The 23,563-nt window shown below is 36.8% G+C and overlaps 1 protein-coding gene across 3 annotated transcripts in view; it reads right to left on the bottom strand.

Annotated features, from left to right (window-relative positions):
* Positions 1-23,563, bottom strand: part of IL1RAPL1 (interleukin 1 receptor accessory protein like 1) — a 687,620-nt gene that overhangs the window by 600,390 nt on the left and 63,667 nt on the right. For 2 of the 3 annotated variants that reach the window (XM_054271408.1, XM_054271409.1), the window contains exon 2: positions 1,082-1,187. In XM_054271408.1, the coding sequence (XP_054127383.1) occupies positions 1,082-1,163 (82 nt within the window). In that variant the 5' untranslated portion in view covers positions 1,164-1,187. Of the gene's footprint in view, positions 1-1,081; positions 1,188-23,563 lie in introns of those variants that run through there. The other variant, XM_054271410.1, reaches the window with a different exon arrangement.

Genomic DNA, 23,563 nt, shown 5'->3' with positions numbered 1-23,563 from the left:
AGATCCTTTGCTCTGCACACAGTCTGTGTATTTCATTTTTCTTGAGTTTAAATAACCCCAAATATACTTTATTCTCAAGTTTTCATTAAAGAATACCTTACTTTGTAGTAGTACTCCATGTTTGCCTTTCCTACATCAATATTTCCAGCTACCGAAATATTGGAGTCATAATCTATTTCATTCTGCTGTTACAAATATAATCCATTGAAAAGGCAAGGTATAATTTAAGATGTTGCCAAAAATGTATAAAGAGCTGTGTTCTCCCCAAGCACCAGTTTACAACTACTACCAACCAGAAGATAAAAATAAATCAGAGACAGACTTCTGGAAAAGCACAACAAAAGCTACCCAAAACACTCCAATGCCAAAAGGAAACTTACAACTAACAACAAACCCAATTAAGACTTTCATTAATCCACCAACAAGGAATTAGGGCTTTCATTAATGATTTAATTTTCTTTAGTGCAGTATAGCAAGATAGGTTGTAGAAGTAGAATTCCATATTTTCATTACTCAGTGAAAAGCCAAAGAGAGTAAAATTAGAATTTCTGGGTGACAGAAAAAATTTGATCCAAAAGTACCCAACTGCCCGAATACTGACTTTTTTCTTTGCTGAATTAGACTCTTCAACCACGTATTAGGTATCCCTTTCAAAACAACATTTTGCAGTTCACTTTTCATGGTTATTAAATTTAATGTGTTTGGTCTATTTGTTGTTGTTAAATCCAAACTCTATGATCTTAGTTTTCCAAATTATATAGTTAAACAGATAAATCCAGTAACCCAACAACACTGACTGCAACGTAGTCTTTTAAGTAAGTTAAAAAGTTCTGGGAAAACCTTTCCTTCAGCAGGTGAAAGGTTATATTCATTTCACATTACACATCTGATTTTTTTCATTAAGTCCACATAAAACAACAGTGAAACAATATATAGAAGCTGCCAACTCTTCTTGCTGCAGTATTTGAGATCCTCTTAACTGTATTCCAAACCACCACAACAACATCCTGGTGTATGCTTGCAAGCATTAAGCACTTCTTTCCAAGCCACACTGTAACCACACAGATAAAGATTTACTTACCTGATCCCCTTTTGGTTACAACCTTCAGGCTCTGAGTCAGAGTAGCATACAAGAGAATCAAGTTGGGAATAGGAGCTTTCATCTTCTGTCTTTCCGAGGCTGCTTCCTGGAGTACCAAAAAAATAGAAAGAAACATTGGTTGTACACTGGTGCTGAAATAACGTTGAAGTAAATAATCATAATAGTGGCGTTGTGGAAAAGCTAAATACAGGTTTTTTGAGCAATTTAAAGCACTAAAAATGTTTTATTCTTTCTTTTAAAAAGTATGCAAACCAAAATCATTATAAAGCAAACACATGCACACACTACATTTAACCTTGGAACTTGAGCTGCAACTTTGTCTACATATTGAAAATCCATGAGGTCCCTGCTAAAACTTTATAACAGACCTCCTGAAACATCTATTTATTTCTTTTTATCATACAACCTTTTCCACCCACCAACATGAAGAAGAAAATAATGTCTTTCTTCATTAGTTTTGCTCTCATTTATTAATATCACAAATTGAGCAGAAGATTCACAATAAAATGAACATTTGATTTTTAAAAAAATATGATCATCTTCTTGAGAACAGAGAAAGGGGGGAAATAAGACAACATCAAAGCATAGACATTTGCAACTTCCTTTTAGGTGAGCAAGTTTCCATGCACGTTCAAACTAACATATTCACTGCACTAAATCAGAAGTGAATGTTAATTAGAATGGAGATAAGCAGAGCACAGACTGTGCTTTAGCCTTCACCTCCAACATGTGAATAAAAGATTTGCATTTTTATTTATTTACTCTGGGTATTAAGTGGTGTGAACTGCTGGTGAAAGCAGGGACTAAACATTTTGTCAATTCCTTATATAAGTAAGAGGAACTAATGTCATCTACTCATGATGATTATCAGCTTTCTTCAGGATAAGTTCATAGGGCTAATATCTTGTATTTCAGTGTGTTGAAAGAGGAAAGGAGGACAAATCTGCCTATTCAAGCTCGACAGCAGCCTATCTATGCTATCTATATTCATTAGAGTAGCTTACGCAAAAAAAATCTTGTCTAATGGGGACGAGAAAGGCCTGCGATCAATGGTTCTTTAATATTATAACTAAGACCCAGACTAAACCAATGTGGTTTTGATATTCACCTCCATTAATCATAGCACTGGACAGCAACTGAAAAAAATTCTCAGAAGGGGCCACATAGTACAAGTTTTGATTTCTAAAGAGACTGTGAATCTTTTGCACTTCCATTGATAATCAGGTTACTGAGTACCCAAGACATTTTTTGAAAACAGTATCTTAAAATATCTTCATCTTAGAAGAGAACAGGTTAGAAATATGAAATATCAGGGGTATAAAAAAGGACATTATGGGAAGAATTGCTTAAAAAATTATGACTTCATATATAATTCATATTAAAGCTTTACATGTCATGACATTTCAAAACTAAGCAGAAATCTACTACATTCATTACTATGTATTAAATAAAGATGAGGAAGTGAGATAATATATTTTGACAAGTTTGTATATCTTATTTTTTACAACAATACTTGTACTCAGACAAATACACAAATGTTTGTTCTTTCATGGTCTTTAACGAGCTTCAGCATTCTAGAATCAGTGAAAGACCCACCTACATTCACACGCTACTTCACAAAATTTAGGCAAATTAGAAATTAAATATGAAATATGGGATTGCTAGGAGGTAAATTATGTGTAATACTAACATTTTTAGTTAACTTTAAAATTTAACAAAGTAGCATGACCACTGGCAGTTATAAATAATATAGATCTTCAGAAATTTAGAAGCTAGCAATAAAGGTTAATTTTCCAGGAGCACAGTGAGTAGATACCAAAATGTGCTATGCCACATTTTACTGCAGACCTTAGTCAAGCTTTCTGAAATAAAAATCTCATTTCTCAGTCACTGCACTAACTGATGCCACAGGAAATCCTGAAGCTGATATCTTCAGCCTCCAGGGAACTAGCAAGAGTCAGCTCCTTGCTCTGTGTGAGCCTAATAAATATTGCCCAAAGAACCACAGGATCTTACTACGCAATTACAAATCCAGTAAATAGGTTCTGACTGTGAAAGCATATCCAAAGACATCCTTTTTGACCACACATCAAAAGATAATATTGCTGATCACTGTGAATAAATGCAAATATATACATATATTTGCATATGTATGTGTATGCATGCATTTATTTGTATTTACAGATATTTGTGTAGGGAAGCCATGGAGCGGCTATAAAGATTGATTCTATCAAAGCAAGCCTCAGTAAATACAATAATATCAACAAGAAACTGTTCAGTAAGTGAAAATCTTTTCTTGGTCCTTATATCACTAATTTAGGTTGTCAAGCCAATAAGGGGAATATTATTATAATAATATAGCAGGAATTGCATTTTAAACATATCACCACGGAAGACATTCTCATGTGCATTTATTCTCAGAGATTCAGGTCTAACTTAAAGGCATAAGCTGAACTGGCTGCTGCCTACATGACTTGTGATAAATCCCTAGAAAGTAAAGTCTGTCTTTGGAAATACCAGAAAGAACTTACTGCCAAAGGGAAAAAAGAAGGGAGGGATGACTCCCAACAGCAGCCACTGCCTCCTTACAGCAATATAAGCAACACATCAGATCTTGCATAGGCTCTCCCCGGAGCCTTCCAACCCTTCTCTTCTGTTTACACTCCCTTTCGTGAAGGAGGAGAACTATTTCTGGTCCTCTCTACATTTTAAAAACCAAATGCTCAACCAAAGAAAATGCAAAAAAGTAAAGATCAGTTTGCTGGAGCTGGCGCCTCACAGCTCTGGAAGTTGTCTGGGTGGTTGGGAAATGTGCCTCAGGTTATTCAGATGAGTGATTCAAAACAGATATTTAACATCTCTTGTCCCTTGTTCCGGGTGAATGCCTCAGAAATTGACTATTCTAGAAAATGTCACCCTTGTGAAATTGGTTGTGAAAACAAAATCAGCAAGTCAGAAGAAAATATAAAAGGAACATCCCAAGGGGAATCTCACAACAAGTCAACAAAGTCAACAGGAAATGCCTTTACTGCTGCAATGAGTATGCCTGAGGCCTAGACACTGTAACATATTCAGGTAGCTTTTAAAATAGAAAACAAAATAAAACGCATAATTCTGAGAAGTCAAATTCTTAACACTAAGTGGAGTGTGATATCTCATGCATTGGAAATAGCCTTCTTTCAGCAATGAATTTTTTAAGGAAGATACTATTTTACTAGTTGTTTAGCTGGAATTTATTTCTTTCTTTAAAATAACATTAAGAAATTCTGATGTTAACAAGCAGAACAAGTCTGCTGTTTCTTTAAGCAATAGTTAGATAGACAGTTTACATATACATCTACAAAAGTCATTTTTATGGTTGCCCTTTTTTCTGATTTTCAGTTACTTCCACTAAAAAGCCAAGACAATGTATGGTAGTTATAAACGTAATTGCTGTTTTTTAAGCTGAATCTATTTTAACATATTTTACACACCCTTTGGGTATAAGACTGCTATACTCCAAGGGTGAATAGTAGACTAAGAAAGTCTTTTAGAACCAGGGATTTTTGGCTGCCTTTTCTTTGTACAATACCAAGGATGAAATGTTTTTTCATCTTTAAGCAGTATTTACAACTTCAGATTTTCAGTAGGGGGTTGTTTGTTTGTGTGAACCAAAGCACTGAAAAAATGTTAAATATTTCTGCAGAAATATATTGCTCAAAAATTTTAGCTGGGTATATGAATAACTTTTTTTAAAAAATTCTTTTCTGTTGAAGGTGTCACTGCTTGACACAAAAATGCCATAGCATAGCATTTGCATCAGAAAGTATCTAATTTTCCAGTTGAGACAGAAATAGAAATATAGCTGTATATCAAGACTAACATTCTTTGGGGAAATGCCAAGAATGCTTTTTCTCTTCAATTGTCATAAATACTCACTGTGAGGAAAATGCATACACATAGACACATGCTTCCCAAAACAGCTCAGCAGACATTAAATTAACTATAGTAAGGCAGTTCCTGATAAGGCAGGAAAGTAGAAAAAATTTATTTCCTTATTGTACTTACTATGGGCCTTTCCCACCACTTGAATAAAACTTAACTGAAGTAAGAAATTTTCCATGGGCTCAGTCCCTTAAAATAACTTTAAGGGGATGATTCTCAGTTAGCCTATAACTGCTAGCTGATGTTTGTTGACTACTTAGTTGAAAATAAGTTTTCTTCCCATACTGCTATTGTAACTTTGAAGAATGGTTTTTTATACATGTTAAAAACTGATGCATTATCTTTCTCCATGATATGCCCTTCAAAGAAAAAGAAAAAAGTAAAAGAATATTGCAACATCCTCTGATATCTTCAAGATATTTCATGACTGTTCTGCAGTAATGACAAAAATGCCTGTTCAGTAATATTCTCTTTCTATGTGGTAGTTCTTTACAAACACCTGAACAGAATGATATTAGATCTCACAAGGTGGAAAGGACAGTTTGGTATGTCTGGAACACAATTCAAGCATCTTGGGGGAAAAGAAAAAAAAAAATTTTAAATTCCTAAAGTGCAAGGAAAAACTTAAATGAGAATCAATGTGATTTCATAAACGTGTCAATTCATTGTCATGAATTGATCTAGAACAGTAAGACAACCCCAGCAATTCTTAAAATGGTAGCTAAAAGAAAATATACCTGTTTCAAATACAAAACTCCATAAAATTAGTCCTTTCCAGAGTCCCAATGAACTAAAGGATTTAGCAATCAAATTATGAAGAACTCATGAAAAACCAGCCAAAAGCAAGAGGAAGCCAATAACTACTGTATCCAAATCATCCCTGTTTGTCTATGCTAAGCAGCATTCCTAAGTTCAAGCATGTTGTGGTAGATGACAAAAAAAAACCAAAAAAAGGAAAGAAGAAGTTTAAGCAAGGAGAAAGGGTTGAAGGAATGGTGACAGTATTTTAAACTGACACAAGTAAAAGCCAATATGCCACCTGTCCTGCAGGGCACATTGTGAACAGGAACTCAATGGAGCCTTTGGAGAGGTTTCCAACCAACAGCGTTGTGACTTTCCCTATTAAACCTGGTACTCTTTATGGCCTTTTTTTAAAGATACTTTTTATTGACTCCATCCATCATACAAGGTATAGTAAACCAGGCAATTTATCTGGAGAAATTTAGGATTATTCCATGTATCTGTATATGAAAATATAATCTACTTTTCCCAAAAGTTTTCATTAAGAAACATGTATCACTTAAGCATATAAAAGAATTTAAAATGATTATGCAATGAAAAAGAATCCTGATATGGGCTGAATATTTATTTTCTTAGTCTTATGTAAAAAAGTAATGTCAACAATAGTGTTTGAACAGAACATAGACTAGCAAACATTCATATTTTGTATACTTTTTAGATTGTTTAACGTGTTTCTAAATATTTCATTCATTAAGTGTTTTTTTCTGTACTATGTAATGAATAAGATTTATGGATTGTGCTTTTTCCATTATGAGACAAATAAATTGTAGCAGATTGCAGATATCTGAAATTTAACATGTCATTTGCTTGAGGAACCTCTTTTGAAGAAACAGTTGGACATCTTGTCCTTCTGAACCACAGACTGAAATAGTCACATAGCTGAAAACTATGCAACACATATTTTGGAGAACTGCAGGGGTAAGAAGAGGAAGTATGGATTTAGGAAAGACATACAAAAGAGAGATGATGGTCTCTTTCCAATGGTCTCATAGGACCTTGTGGGATCCAGGTCAGCAGGGCACCCTTGACAGCCCCAGATAATTCACCAAGGTGGCTCAGTCAGTCAGAAGTACTGATGCCAACAGAGCAAGAAAGAAAATCCTTGGAGAGTGAGGCAGTGACTTATTTACTATTAGGGTAAGGGAAAAAAGGATGGAGAGAAGTCTCTGTTCATTTCTAGAAGCCTTAACTTGAGATAAAAAATACATCAGTCTAAGTTTAAAACAATCTTGGATTGTTATTAGAAGTGAGTAATAGTTCACAACTCATGATCATAAAGAAATAAGAATTTGAAACTAAGGAAAGGTTTTTTTCAACAAAAAATATAACCAAACTGGACTAACATACTTGATGTTTCCAACATATCTAGTAGGATATATAAGAAATGTGTTCTCATGATGCAAATTAGGTCAATGGATCAATGAAAAGTCTGAAACCATAATTTCTTTTTCTGGACAGCAAAGAAAAAACATTACAACAACCTGGCAGCAACCTGTCAGGCAATAATCAAAAAGTTTAGCTCAACAGCAATGTTTAAGCAAAGATACTTGGAAGATGATTGCTGTGTTACATAACTTCTAAAGGGAGATGTAGAAGATAATAAACAAAAGAGTTATCCCTTTTTATAGTCTTAAAAACATAAAGTCAGATAAAGATGAAAAATTCAAAGATATCCATGTGATTTTGAAATGCTGCCCTTCCAAATAAAGAAAAAGGCCTTCCTTTCAAATCTGTGTGCATTGGTGACCATCACTCAACTTATGGCATCATTTTGGGATGCAAGATATCTAACACCACTTATCTGCTCTTGTGTTCGTTCCTTGACCACTCTGTATCTTCACCTTTTGAGAGTTAGTGGCCTTGTTCTTGCATAGAAATGAAATTCCACTTCTGCCTAAACTGACAAGGTTTTAATACTGCAAGTAAAATTTTGTTGGATAAATATGTTTGTGTTTTCAGGCACCTAAATGAGCTCCTGAAATATTTACAGTAGCAGTAGAATAAGAGAAACATAAAATCACACAATGGTTGAAACTTGCTGACATGTCCATGTCACCGATGAAGATGTCAAACAATGCTGGTTCCAGTAGAAACACCCCAAGGAATGACACCTGTCACTGATCCCCACTTGGACATCAAGCCACTGACCACAGCTCTTTCAGTGAGACCATGCAGACAATTCTTTATCCACTGACTGACCCACCCATCAAATTAATGTCTCTCCACTTTATAGACGAGGACATCATGTGGGACAGTGTCAAATGCTTTGCACAGCTCCAGGTAGAGGACATCAACTGCTCTTCCCCCATCCAACACCTCTGTAAACCTGCCACAGAAGACTCTCAAATTTGTTCGGCAGGATTTGCCCTTAGTGAAGCCATGTTGGCTGTCAGCAATCACCTCCTTATATTCCATGTGCCTTAGCACAGACTCCAGGTGGATCTGCTCCATGATCTTGCCAGGCATCAGGGTAAGAATGACCACCCTATAGTTTCTGAGGCCTTCTCTATTTCCCTTTTTAAAAATTGAGGCTATATTACCTCTTCTCTAATCTAAGTTTATTCACTTTATGGGTTTGTGGAATTCAAACTCCTTTTTATGGCAAGTTTTCAAAGACTAGCCATTTGCAGCAAAACCACGGCAGAACTATCTAGTTTCCTATATAAGTACTTTCCTTGCATTTTCTAATTTATGAATAGTAGCAGTTATATAACAACATAATATGTTTGAAAAAAAAAATTTCAAGATGTAACTTAAATTAACTCTAATTTCAAGCTTATGTTACCATGAAAGCATTTTTGAAAATGTTCAGTCTTCCTAAAATTTTCTGAATAATTACTTGATAAAATAAGCAAGTTCTTTTCCAGACAGTAACAGCAGTTTTTAAGTATTTTGCTTATCAATAAACATTAAAAGAATTATTTATTTCCAAAAAATCCCTGAATAGTATTGATGCCTAAAGAGGTTGTCTAGAACAGAGGCTAGACAGTGTTAAAGGATTAAAGTAGGTATTTATTTAAAAGGTTTTCAAAGGATACACCTTAGGCAGTACAAGAGCCTGGCCATGGTTCCACCCAAGATGGACTCCATGTCACAAGCTTTCATACTTTTGTAAGTTTTGTTCCATTTACATGTTGGGGTTAATTGTCCAATTACAGCTTCAGGTTATGATGTCTCATCCTTCCAGATTGCTCTCTTCAGTTCTCCATTGTTTACAGTTTTTTGGGCTCAAAGCTACAATGGTTTCCTTGGTTTTCAGGCTGGAAAAGGATTGTTTTGTCTGACTAAACTGTGAAGAGAACTTACTAAACTTTATATGAAGCTCCGGGTTGCACACTAATGTAGTACAGAATCTAGAAAATATGAAAGCTACAACTTAAGGCATCAGTATCTACCAGTATCCATCTGAGTTACTAATGAGAAAGATATTATCCCTCAAGATGAAGGACAGAAGGATGTGGAGGATGAAGCTCCACTGTGGATATTCTGACAGAATGTTTATATACAAAATAATAACCCCCCACCCTTACCATCACTCAGGTTATCAGTTTACATCACACCAACATCAATGGTTTTCCACAGCTGATACTTGAAACACAATTTTGCTAACACAAGGTAATCTGAGAGCCTGACACATGACCTGTTTCTAATTTAATGCTTGCCCTATCCTGCCATTTGAGATGTTAGGGAAGTTGTGTAATTTTACATCACACTTCATACTATGTGAGCTCCCTGTGCACTTTAGAGCTGTGAAAAGGGAGAAACAAGTGTTTCATTTATCCCCTCTCTCTCACAGACTAACTGACAAGCCCTTTACACTTCTTCAAACCCGATTTTGACAACCTGCTGTCAGGTCCTGGGATCAGCAGTGGGCCTGGGTGTCCCTGCCCGGCCTACCCTGAATCCTCCCCGGCTGGGCCAGGGACAAGCTCATTCAGGGACGTCAGTCCTGCCTCGGTGACACTGCAGGACTGCTGGGCTCCAGCCCCACCTCTGGCCCCACCTGGATGCTGCCAGCATTCAGGCAGCCCATCTCAGCATGGATTCCTCACACACGTGCTACCCCCAGCCCTCTCTCATGTCATCTTCTGCTCCAGGCCAGAGCCCCTGGCCATGGCTCACCATGCCATGCCAGAGGCTGTTGACAGACCCCATAACCACCCCACAATGTTCAAAGAGTGTGAAACTGCACCCCATGGGTGAGGGCATGGACTACCCCAGTGTCACTCTGGGAGCTGGACAGTCCACCTTCACCACACCCTGACAGCTTGCTCCTCAAAAGGGTCTGAAATCCAGAACAACTATTGACCAATGTCTGTCTCAAACCTGCTCATTTCAAAGGGGAGAAAATTTCTCACATTTTAATGCTGTAAAAAACCTGAGAAAAGTTGCCTTGAAAATGCATAGATTGAAAACAGTTTTGTGTTTACAGAAATAATGATAAAACACTTTAGAAGTTCACTATTTTATCAATCATCTATGATATAATTCTTTTAAGATGTCAGCAGACTATAAGCAAGATCACATATAAAAAAACCATTTGAATAGTAGTAATTCAGTATGTGAGTGAGATTGCACAGGAAAGTTACTGCCTGACAAAGACAAGAGTCCAGATGATGAATTTGCCATTTGAATGTGAATAAGGACCTGAAGAGATATATGCATACAAAGGATAAGGCAGCTTTACCAATTTGATGCATCTTGTGTACCATAATTTAAAGCAGAGCAATTTCTCCAAATATTCTCACCATTTAATTGGTTTGTACATAATTCAAGCATTGATGATATGCAGCTATACCAGTGGTCGGTATTGCAGAGCAGCTCTTTCTGCTCTGTTCTGCATCCCATCAATGTAAGTCAGCTTTCCTGCAGTACTGGCAATCACATCACAATTTCATAAGTCCTGATCTATTACTATGTAGAAGAGTAGAAGTGTAAAAAAGAAGAAAGGATTGCAAATGGGACTAAAACTTCTCCTGTTAAAATTGTAGTGCATTTAGCCACAATGAACGAGGTAACTTTGAAACTGCCCAGACCCATCATTCCATCTGGGATGGCATTCCTTAGCCCTGCTTCATTTTTAGTGTTGATCTTGCTGCTTTGTTTAGCTGGTTTTTGATAAACACATCTCAATGCCTTTAATTTCTAGACAAACTCTGCTTGCTATTTCACTGCCCTAGCACCAACCAACCACCTAATAATCCCAACACAGGAGAAGCTTTCACTGCTTCAGTGGAAAGTAGCAGATCTATGACTATTGCTTACCTTCAGCTTCAATCTCAGCCTGTACTGAGATCCAAGGTCACAAAGCAGTGTGGCTGGCCTAAATAACTACTGCATTTAACTTCCTCACAGACATTTACAGTTTTAAGCTGCTGAACAGTACTGTTTATTAATAGCTGCATTTTATGGTTTGACACTAAGAGGAAGCTCTTAGATGGTTTCAGAAGAGGCAGAGCTTCCAGTTTACCAATTATGTATTACTAATAAGAACTCATTAAATACATAATATCTGACCTTAATGCCACAACATCCTGATAATTAACAATAGCTGTTCCAAAATTAAAATTTCAGACTATATCAGTGGAACATATAAATCAAGTTAAGATTTACATATATTCAGGTCATAAGCTAAGTATCACAAGTATCAGGTCACAAACTAAGTTGCAATATATTTAGTATGCTGCTAGCAATTTCCACAGCTGAGAGATATTATAAGACATTCTTCAAAATCTTGATTTGAGAATAATGATTAAAAATAAAAAACCTTCTCAAAAATAACTTCTCTGGAAAACAGTAATATTTTCTCCCACCATGACAAATATTTATGTAGCCTTTCAAAACTAGAATTTCACATACACATGGACTGAGAATCACTCTGGTCTTACCTGTGGTAGATCAGGCTTGGGATTCCAAGCCACTAATTCAAAACCTTCTGTCTTAAAATGGATGAAATGCACATCAGAAATAACAGGAGAAAATACCATAACCCTGGGACTCTTTCTTTTCTATGGAAGTGTTAAAACTATTAAGCCAGAACTTGTCTCCTTTTGCTTCTTTTTCCAGGCCCCTGGATTTAGCATGCACAGCTGCACAGCACCTTGTTTTATCCAGAAATTATAGAGATTGCTGTCATCAAAATAATTGGATGAGGCATTTGGGACATGTGAGTTCAACTCCTTCAAATCAAGAAGACTTACAAAATAATGCTTCCATTTCCTGGGCATGTGCTGTACTTCCATAATACATACACACACATTGTGTGCTTTCAGAGGAACAGTTTGTGATGAGCAAAATGTTAACTTGTAAAATAAATGCAGCAAATGTTTATGGGTAGCTCATTCAAAACTATTCTGTTAATTTCTGCCCTGTTGTACTGGGTAGAATGATTCCCATCATACTCTAAACATAAAAGTGGAGCATTCCATAAAATTTTATCAGCTCCTATTGTGAAAGCCCCCAGGAAGCTTTAAAAGCTCACCAGAAATGCATCTAGTTTCTGCAGAATTCAAAACTTAGCATAAGTGTATTTGCCCATGAATCTATGCTATTGACTGACTACTATTATGCCAATAAATCATAAATACAAAATCTATCTTAGAATAACACTCCTGAGGTTTTACTTCTTTGAGAAATGATGTCTAAAATAAATTCTCGGTACATTCTAAAGATACATGCAACAACAGTTGATGCTTATATTATTTACGCAGGGTTTTGGATTCTAGTACATACTCCTCACAGGCACTCTGAAAAAGAACCCTCTCCAATAGCAGCCAGCCCAGCCTCTGTAAATGAGCTGGGAACACAGTATTTTTTTTGATTACTCCTGACCCACAAGAAGTGACAGTCACCTCTCTGTTCCTGCCTCCCAGTTGCTTGGGGCTCTTGTGCTCACACATCGATTGAGGGATTAGAAGGGGATGCAGATGCAAGGTAAATTTATTTCACAGGCAGTGAATTTCATAGCACACACACAAATCTTATTCACTCTTCATTGATTATAACACCAGGAGATTAATAAGAGCTATAAGAGGTATTAAGTAAACCTGAAGTAAAAGTTTATGGGGGTTGCATAACTTTCTCTTTTTTTTTAAATTTTATTTTTACATTTACTTAAAGGAGATTATTCTCATGAAGAATTGTGAACTAGAGCTTCCAAAATCAATTCTATAATGAAAGTCTCCCATTGTTTCGCCAGGATAACCAAAGGCCAATACTCTGGAAGGCCAGATACCAAATGGACTTCTATACTTTCTGCTGTTAGCTTAGCATTATTTAATAATGGTTTACATGATGGGAAAAATATTTTGATTGTTACATTTCCAGATTAAACAAGGTGGGATGAAATGCATAACTCTTTGAAGTCAGTGACAGCATTGAAAATTATGCTGACAGACTATAGAAATCATATGAAAAAAAATCCAAAAAGCTCTAGAGAAACAAATGTAAATTGACAAATTAAGAAGATCTAATCAACCAAATGCAGGGAGGGTGAATAACAGCTGGCCAGGTATTGGTTCTGTAGGAAAGGATCTATCAATTATAGTAGATTAGAAGCTGAATACCAGGCAGCCTACATTTCCTAAAATAAAGTTGACATCCTGAGATGTGCACAGAGCAGAGTAATTGTAGAACCTTTATCTTTAGGATCTAGAAATCTTTTAAAAAGTACATTTAACATTTATACACAATGACTGAGTACAGCTGGAATAGTTTCATTCCATACTTTTGATTGCATGAAACCTCCTCTAAGAGCTGGATGTATATGAAGTCCACACATTCTGGAAAACACTTCAAAATAAGAAAACAAACAAGGAACATAAGAGTTGTTTAAGAGAGAGAGCAAGAGTGTAAAGCATGGACAGTTCACCAGTACTGGCAGCAGCCTCTGCCCAGAATGTGTCATTTTGAAACAAATGATGGTACTATGAGGATTCATTCAGCAGCCAGTGCAGTCATAACAGGTAGAAATACTGATTTTGTTTCACCTGTTCAAAATTATTTGGAGACAATAACATTCCTAGAACAAATACTGCCAGTGCTGATGTTTGCCCACTATTCTGGGATGAGAAATTCTGATGTGGATCTAAAAGACACGTGTGCTTCATTTGCTATGGCATTATGGCTCATGATGGTGTGTAGAGATTAAAAAAAGAAGGGAAGGGAAGGGAAGGGAAGGGAAGGGAAGGGAAGGGAAGGGAAGGGAAGGGTTTAGAGGAGATGAAAACACACTCATTACATCAGTGTCATTGGTTTATGATAAAATGTGATTTAAGAGAGTAAAAAAAAATCAGAATTAAATCGGTATTGTGTCAGGCAGAGACAATCATGCTTGAAATGCCTCCATAGTAACTTCCATCCTTAGTCTCACTGGAGACAATATAAGAAGAATGTAAAAAATCAGAGTGAGGTGCCTCAGATATCTGCATTAGATCCCATTTAAACTGAAGATACAGGTATAACATCCTTGCTCCAGCCATTGATCATTATTCATTGCCTTACACATCCTGCTCCCAGTTGTGCAGACTTTACTGCTTTGTGAAGCCTAATAGCTGCAATCATTGCATACAATGGGGCCCCAGCTAAAGGAGTCAGGACATTCTTTACTGAGGTTTGTCCATTTAGGACAGAAGCCTATTTCTGTTTAATGTGCATGCATTGTCAGTAATTATGTGCAAATGAACAGTTAATGAAAACAAGTGTAGTCAGAAAATCCTGGGGTTTTAACAATTGAGGATCTTAGCACAGCTCTAATGGAACAAGTATTAGCTGTTCATGGAGAAGCTTTTATTATATACAAGCCATTGGATACTGACAGAGTTTTGACTATTATCTTGTCTCAATCAACTAACTTGAAGCGCTTCATTGTAAGAGTGCTGAGGCACCTCAGCCCAGAGAAGCTGTCTGTGCCCACCCCTGGAACTGCTGCAGGCCAGGTTGGACAGGGCTTGGAGCATCCTGGGCCAGTCTAAAATGTCCTTGCCCAAGGTAGGGCTGGATTAACTTTAAGGTCCTTTCCAACGCAAACCATTCAATGGCTCTATGAACTTCAATTTGTAATATAAATGTATTTTTAAAATGTGCTCTGGTCCCATATCAATTAATTTCCAGCTTTTAAGTTAGAAGCCATGATAAGCATTTAGCATTCTCTGATATACTCTGGGTTTTGTATTTGCTGTCAGATAGTCACTGAAACTTTTTTTAATGAAATCTTATAAGCATATGCAGTATTTCAAGATATTTCAGTCTACAATATCTAAAAACTAATTTGCTACAAGGATAGGGGATTTTTTTAGGTATGTATAATTGGACAGGCAAGGTAATTCCCTTAGTTTAACTATGTGTACAAGTTTTAGTCTTTCTTGCAAACTTAAAGAACAGAATATCCAAAAAACTTTGCTGAAACATATAGAAACTTAAGTAGAGGACAATTTCCAGAGAAATGGAGATGCTGTTTACCCTGAAAAAAACCCCCAAAGTAATGTTATTTTTAAGCAAATATTAGGTCTATGCATGTTCGGTGTGACCAGGGCAGAATAAATCCCTTTCAACACTACTGATTTGAGGGCTTGTCAATGCAAACTACTTTGTCCAGAGAGTGCAGAGGTAGATGAGGAGATTACCAAGAGAGAGGAAAGCTTATTCTTAGCACTGCTACTAAATCTTATGCCCACACAGATTCATGAAAGCAATTTAATTAGATATGAATTATCAAGAGTTCTCAATTGTTTACTTATTGCAGGTCAGGCAATTAGTAAAATGGCTCCTTCCTGCACAAAAACACCTTGCCTTTTTTTTTTTTTTTTTTAAACAGGATTATGTAGGCCCCCAGATGGGTAATAATTAGCATTGACTCTATGATTCTAGGAGGCTGATCAATTACTTGGTTATACTATACTTATTTACAAACTCATTGCCCTTACTGACAGTCACAATACAGGTGGACCCAAGTGGTCCTTCAACCTCAACACCATCTCTATTGGTGAATTAAGAAACCACCCTTTGGTAAACAAATCTCCACAACACATTCCACATGTTCACAACCACAGGTGCAGCAAATGAAGATAAGAATTATTTATTATTTTTTTCTCTGATCTTCTCAGAGTCTTCCCCAGGACAATGCCTGGGAAAGTTGTGCCTGCTGCTCTCTGTGGCCAGAGAGCTGCTGCCACAGGATTCATTTTACTTTTTTTTATAATTTGTTTATTATATAGCTAATACAGGGTGAAGCTATGGTTTCAATGATGAACAGAGAACCCCAGCTTGCATTATGACAGAAATCCTCATTGCCTCCTTCTTAGTTTTATGACACAAAGCCTAGAGGAACATATATGACAGTAAGGGCTAAGGAACATCAAAATAATATTTAAATTTCTTACTGCACTGCATTTATTTTTTTTCTTTAAAACCATTAAACAAATCACAGAATAATGAGGTTGGAAGAGACCTCTAAGATCATTGAGTCCAACCTATGCCCTAACACCTCCATTAGACTATTGCACCCAGTGCCATGTCCAGTCTTTTTTTTAAACACATCCAGAGATGGTGATTCTACCACTTCCCTGGGAAGAACATTCCAGTACATTATTATTCTTTTGGTGAAAATTTTTTTCCTAATATCCAACCTATACCTTCCCTAACGTAGCTTGAGACTGTGTCCTCTGGTTCTGTCTGTTGCTGCCTGGTGGAAGAGACTGCCCCAATCCCACTGTCTGTGTTCAACTAAGGTGTTGAACAGCTGTAGACCCCCACCTGTCTACAACCTCCCTTCAGGAAGTTGTAGAGAGCAATAAGGTCACCTCTAAGCCTCCTCTTCTCCAGGCTGAACAATTGTGTGAAGCAGTGTCTTGTGCTCTGACAGGCTCACTGGGGGCACCATGAGGGCTGCAGGTCCCCATGGGCTGGGGCTGTTGCAGGGCTCCCCATGTCCCACACCCCAGCCAGGAGCAGCTGTGGCACCAGGGCAGTCCCAGGCACTGGGCAGCTCCTGTGGGGCCACTCTCAGGGTCAGGTAGAGGAGCCTGAACCCCTGGCTCAATTCCTCCACAAACCTGCCCACATGGCACTGCACAGGCCTGTGAACAGAGCACCTGCACACGTGTTAATGAAGGCTCTTTAGAACAGCACCAAAGTATCATGGAAGTTTACAATCCACTACACTCTTCTACAGGATTAATCTTTTCAAACCACATAAAAACAGGAACTTTTCATTACTTCTGATAAAAATCCAATATAAAAGGTAGATGAGTGTATGCACTGAGGAAAATATATTTCCAAATTTCAGTTTGATCTACTGAATCAATAGGGTCTTTATTTCTAACACTATTCTTACTCTGTCCTCCATCATGCTTCATAAGCTGAGACAAGACTTGTACCGAGGGTATTCTGAAGGACTATCCTGACAGAAATATCAGTATATTCTCATGCACTGGAGATCTGAAACACCACTCAGATGGTGCTAGGAGCTAGGGGAATTAAAGTATTTACCACATTTGAGAAAAAAATATACTTTCTCCACTCTATGTCTGGAAGTACAGCGAATTGTTCCAAGGACAGCAGTTCCCAAAGTAGAGTTAAAAAAATCCACTTGTTTGAAGAAAAAGACAAAGACATCCCCTCCTCATAAAAAAAAGCAAACTATAAGACTTGAAAAGGCTGAGAGAAAGAACTCTAACAGCACAGGGACAAATACAGCAGAATCAGAGGAGGAGCAGATGGAGGCTTGAGGCACTGCTGCAGACATTGCACAGTCAAACAGGAGTCTTAAAACCTTGTCTTGCTCCATCACACCCTGCTTGTGGTTCCCTTAATCTTTTATATGCATTTTGTACTAGTTAAGAAATTCTAAATGTTGTATTTTATTTGCTGGTGCATCTCCCAAGACAGGACAACTGGGATCAAGGTGGTGGTGTGGTAACTTAGAAGCTTTGCAGAGAGTTCTAAAGAGAAGGTGAAAGGCAGGAAAGCCAGGTTATAATACCTCACTGTAAATGAAGTGGCTAATCAGCACTGCATGAAACAGAAGGTATGGTAGAAGTCAATGCAAGATGCCATTCAGACTCATCAAATTTTAAACACAGGGACTTAAAATAATGAAACTCTACAGCAGTTTGACAGGTGTCCACCAAAAGAAATTTAACTTCAATTGTCACAGGTAGATGAAAAGATTGATTTGGTAAAGTAAAACGAGTCAGATCCATCATGAAGATTATAGTGTAGGTAAATCCTTATGCTTACTTAATTAAATATTTGTCTTTCAAACACATTGAAGGCACATAAATCTTCCCTAGATTTTAACTCCTAATGTTTTCCTGGTTTGATTCTACAGTTGAAAAACATCTAATGAGTTTTTCATCTACTTCCACTTTTGCCTCTACCTGACTTTGGGCCAGCACTGAGCATACATTTATCTCCCTGAACTGTGTGGGCGTGCTACTCGCTTTTGCTGTAAACGAGGAATCTTCAATGAAGCATGAGATGATGTGGGAGAGAAAGAAGAGATGAAAGCAGAGCTACAGACATCATCACTTAGGTCTCTAGGACTCACTGAACCTTTGCTTTAACTTGCTTACGAAGTTCACGATGCCATCCTTTTATCTTGCTGACTAACCTGACTTACTGCAATGTCTGAGTGTAGCTTTGCATCAGCAAAGCAAATTAGGGGACTGGGCAATGCATTTGGTAATTCTGGGTTAATATTCTGGGATATCAGGCAGCAATGAACTGTCTGTATAGTTCACAAACAATTAGTTCTCTTCAGATAAAACCATCACCTCAAAAGGGAATTACATTTTTAGCTTGCCGAGAGGTCCTGACTCCATACATACAAAAAGAGCTCTCCTCAAATATCCCGTGTTTGTGAAACAGTTTCTGAATTTAAAAGATTGCATCTGAACCAACAGAGCAAAGACCTTGAATTTAAGGGTATGCTTAATAAGACTTTTACTAAACAAACTAAATCCTAGTTTGATTAGTCTACAGTATTTTCATCTTGTAAGTAGATGAGGGAAAATATTTTTCAATAAACATGGCCTAAAGATATTTTGTAGTAGTATGAACCTGACCAAATCAGAATGCTGTCAAAATCATGGTTTTTTTCCATTTAAAAAGTAAAAATAAAGAGATAGAAACACCTTCTCTGACCTGCTGGTCACACTTTTTCTTGATACAGCCCCGGACAGATGGGTTCCTGGGCTGCAAGCACACAGTCACAGCTCATGTTGAGATTCTCAGCAAGCAACAACGCCAAGTCCTTCTCCTCAGGGAAGCTTTCAATCCATTCTCTGCCCAGCCTGTGCTTGGGATGTATCTGTGCTGCTCTGACCCAGGGGCCTTGCTGAGCTTCAGTAGGTTTGCACAGACCCACCCCTCGAGCCTGTCGAGGTTTCTCTGGATGGCATCCCTGTCCTTCAGCACACTGACCACACAACACAGTTTGGTGTCATGGGCTGACAAACCTGCTGAGGGTGCCCTCAATCCCACTGTCTGTGTTTAACTGAGGTGTTGAACAGTTTGGTTATTCCCAGTTCCCACCCCTGAGGATGCCACTTGTCACTGGGTTACACCTGGACATCAAGCTGCCAACCACAACCCTTTGAGTGTGGCCATCCAGTTAAGTCCTTATTCACCAACTGGTCCATCTATCAAATCCATGTCTCTCAATATAAACATGTATGTAGAGAGGGAACAGAGATTGTGACATGTACCTAAAGCTGTTGCTGTTATAAGAAGCTTTGGCACATGTCAATATTTTCAATGAAAATAAGCTACAAAAACTTTACTGTAATAATTTAGTAATCCTTTACCAACATATTTCCTACTGAATTTTTAAAAAATATATTGTCAAAATTAAATATGCAAGATTTTTTTTTGGTTGTGTTTTCCTTAGCTAGAATGTTTCATGCATCTTTTCCTCCAAACTGTACATTAAATGGCAGCTTTGCAATGATGTCCACATATTATCTTCTCTGGTTCATCATCCACACCAATTTGCTAATAATTTTGTCTCCCCACTGTGGAAAATATCAGTATTACAGCCAAGAAAGTCCTTCCTCTGACTGTTGCTAGTTTAGAACTATTTGGTTTACAGTTTTCTCAACAGGGCTAATTCTCCATTAGTTGAGAACATATGTAATTCCCAATGGGAGTTTTTTAGATAACAGGAATTACATCCTTCAAGTTGTAGTCCCTGTTCATCCCAAGTAGTTGAAAGTTTGGACTGAAGAAGAGCAGATTGTAGGTCTCATTTAAATTCATTAATGTTGTTTTGAAATAATTTAGCTGGTTTATGTATTACAGCATCTGCTAGTGTAGCTTAAAATAAAATGGGAAGGGACCATTCTGCTTTCAATAGAACAGCCTTTATGGGCTTGAATTTGGTAGAGACATCATGCTATCTTTGATGACTGTTCCCTGGATGACTATCTCCCTAACAACAGATGATGCTTGTGTGATATTGTCTGAAACAAAAGGGCTTCAGTTTGTAATCCTGCTTTCAGCACAGTTTGAGTACCAAAACAGGCAAGACAAGGAGCCAGATCACTGAAAAGAGTTATCCTCTCACCACCACTCCAAAACCAAATCTGAGGACCTTAGTCAGAAGAACTCTCATAAAAGACCAGTTTTAGGATTAATAGTTCTCTCTTGTTTTCCTTTACCCGTTTTTACAAGGCAAATTGTTTCCAAGAAGATGAGAATTCCTGTTTTGTTCCTACAGGTTGAAGTGCTGACCAAAGTCTCTGAAGATAATCATCTGCATAAACTCCACCAGAATAAACTCTCACTTTGGATGAGAGCACAGATATAAAAACTCAAGAACTTCTTCATAATTAATTTTCTTGTCATGATGACCTTTTGGAATTAATTGTTCTCAAAAGTATTTGTTTTCCAGGTTTGCTACCCTTCACTAAAATCAAGAATCTGATAAAGAAACAAACCTTTAAACATATCAACAGTACAAATTAATGTTTTTATGGACATCTAACTATTTCCTTCACTCATTACAGCTCATATAGGTCCAAAGATGTAATCTCAAGCCACTAGCTCATAGGTCTGTTGCTGAGTACTGTTCTAGATAAATATAACATAATGTTTGTTATTCAACAAATAAAAAACCACATCATTTGTTGATTTGTATAAGAACAGACTCTATCCAGTACGTGAAGGGCAGACTTGGAAAGAGAGTGGAAATACTCTTTGATAGATAAACAAAAAAGGGTAAATTAAAACCAAAAAGAATGAAAAATAGAAAAAAAACCAAAACCCCACTAACAAAAAACCCTGAACAAAAATATTTGCCAGTGTCACGCCTATTAAAAGGTTGAAAAATAGAATCAAAGCTTATTTGAATATATTCTGAAATTACAGGGCTTTCTGAAAGCCCTTGTGAGGGTCTGAAAGGAGTTCATGAAATTTAATAATTAACCTTCACAAGGGATGTGACACCATGCCTTCAGATTTTTATAGTTTAGGCAAAAAAATCAAAAGAAGGTACTGATCTCTCTGAAAACCTGTCTAGAGATTCCATTTTCATAGAAAAACACATTTGTCAAACAGCATCACTTATTTTCAAGCAAAGAATAATGAGTCACTTAGGAATCTGAACCAGAAAAGATCACAGTAATAAAAAATTTTCAAGCTCTCACAAGCTTCAGTGTTTGGGCATATGACTTCTAGGAAGGTAAACTTGGAAAATCCTGAATAATTCTGCTAAAATGCTGTTTTGAACAATCTCTGACCTTTCAAACAAATCAATTAGTTACAAAAGTGTGAATGTTTTGCTTACAATTGCATCTATATTTTTAGGAAATGCTAGAGTAAACATAATTTTGGTGTTTAATACCAGCCTAATAAATTCTGAGTGATACAGCAGAGTGGACAAGAGAATAAATTCACCAAAATTGTAATTTAGCACTAATGTGTTTTAGATTCTAGAAGTTAGGAAGTGTGTGTGGAAAGAAGAGATATCAAATTGCAAAAGGGCCCAAGAGGAGGGATATGCTGAGCCTTGCAGGGAATACCCATTACAGTGCATCATTCCTTGCAGCCTGTGCTATGGAATCAGCAAAAATGCACTCTGATCTTATCTTTAATATGTGGCATAATTCTTCTCTGCTACAAATGGAAGAGAATTTTTAGATTAATGTTTGATTGACAAATTTTGACCTAAATTTAGGATTTTTGCATTTAGAATAATAACAATAAAAAGGCAAGTTTATTTTCTTTTTATTGTCTTAACTTACTAACTTCTTAACATCTTAATCTTTTATTCCCTATATCTGCTTGCTAAGATGCAAATGAATAAATGCTGAATTGTTTCATGTTTAGGATGGCAGAAAGATTTAGTTTTACTTACTGGTAAAATTGTTCATATACACTCATCACTTATTCATTTTAGCATTGAGTGTTTCCCTTTTTTCCCATGCTTTAGGATTTATTGAACATCTCTTCAATTAAAAACTACAAATTACACATATTCTGAGTTTTTCTAGAAAGAAAATACTTCCTATGCATGTGTAAAATAAAAAAAAGTACAAGAGTTAAGTGCTAGTCTCTTTAATTTGCTGATACTCAGCAGTAAAAGCCACAGTAAAAAATAAAAACTGGAGTGAACAGAAAAACTCTGTAGTCAGAATTTGTTTGATCTTTTCCTTCACCACTACAAAGGGTGAAACAATGGGCTGGCAAAGTATAAATCTGTCAGCTCACAGCAACTGGGAATCAGGGGAATTAAGAATGACCTCCAAAGCATGCCTTATTCCTAGACAGTCCCTGCTAAATTGAAATAATGTTATATGCCATTTGGGTTTTAACAACCCAAATCACATTTTGCATTTCTTCTCCGACATAGCAATAAAAAGAATATGAAAATTACTGGGCTGAGCTTTCAGGAAATCAGCAGTGACCCACTTTATAAAAGAATGCTGCCACATTGTCTTGAAATGATTGTTAGGCTTAGAACTTCGAGTAACTGTGGTGATTTTTCTAAGGAAGTGCTCGTTTAAATTGCTAAGCCCACTGCATAGTCACAAATCATTAAAGGGTTTTTTTCAGTTTAATGACATTATTTATCTTCACACTACGAACTCTCCTTGGCAGCAGATTTCAAATGTTTAAAAGATGCACATCTTCTCATAAAAGTAAAGAATAATCTTCTAACACAGAAAATGTCTGACTTTCATACTAGCAGCTGCATACTCTTTCAAGGGCTATTGCAGAAGGTTGAGACTGGAGAAATCTAATCTAATAACAGAACTAATAACAGAAACAAAGGAGATCAGTTGGAATCATGACATTCCACAGACTTTTTCAAAATGCTTCTTTTCACAGGATTATAAAATAAAATAAAATAAATGCAATGCAGAAACAAAGCACTAGTCTTTTTAAAGTATAATCTCTATGGCAGCACCAACAATAGCTGTTCATTTCAAAGAACAAATAGTTTGTAGGCAATCTGATTTTGTTAATTATTCTTTTTTTCTTTCTCAAAGAAGATCATTATGTCTTTACATCCCTGCAGCAGATTAAAAGTCGCAAAACACCATGCCCTTAGTATACTGAGGTTGGTGTGGCACAGCAGGTGAGATGTTTCACCAATGACACCTCTGGATAGTACATTCTTCTAGGTAAGGCACCAATAGAAATATATTCCTCTACAGAATGCCATAGAGCAAATTTCTTGAGTGTTTTCCTTTTTCCTTCATTTACATGGGAATTCAGTGAGAAATATTTGCTTTC

The sequence above is a fragment of the Melozone crissalis genome, unplaced genomic scaffold, assembly GCF_028551555.1.
Source record: "Melozone crissalis strain CALT ecotype California unplaced genomic scaffold, PUWL_Pcris_2 ptg000013l_1, whole genome shotgun sequence".
Taxonomy (NCBI): Eukaryota; Metazoa; Chordata; class Aves; order Passeriformes; family Passerellidae; genus Melozone; species Melozone crissalis.
The sequence above is the reverse complement of the archived record's forward strand: the minus strand, read 5'-3'. Positions and strand labels throughout refer to the sequence as shown.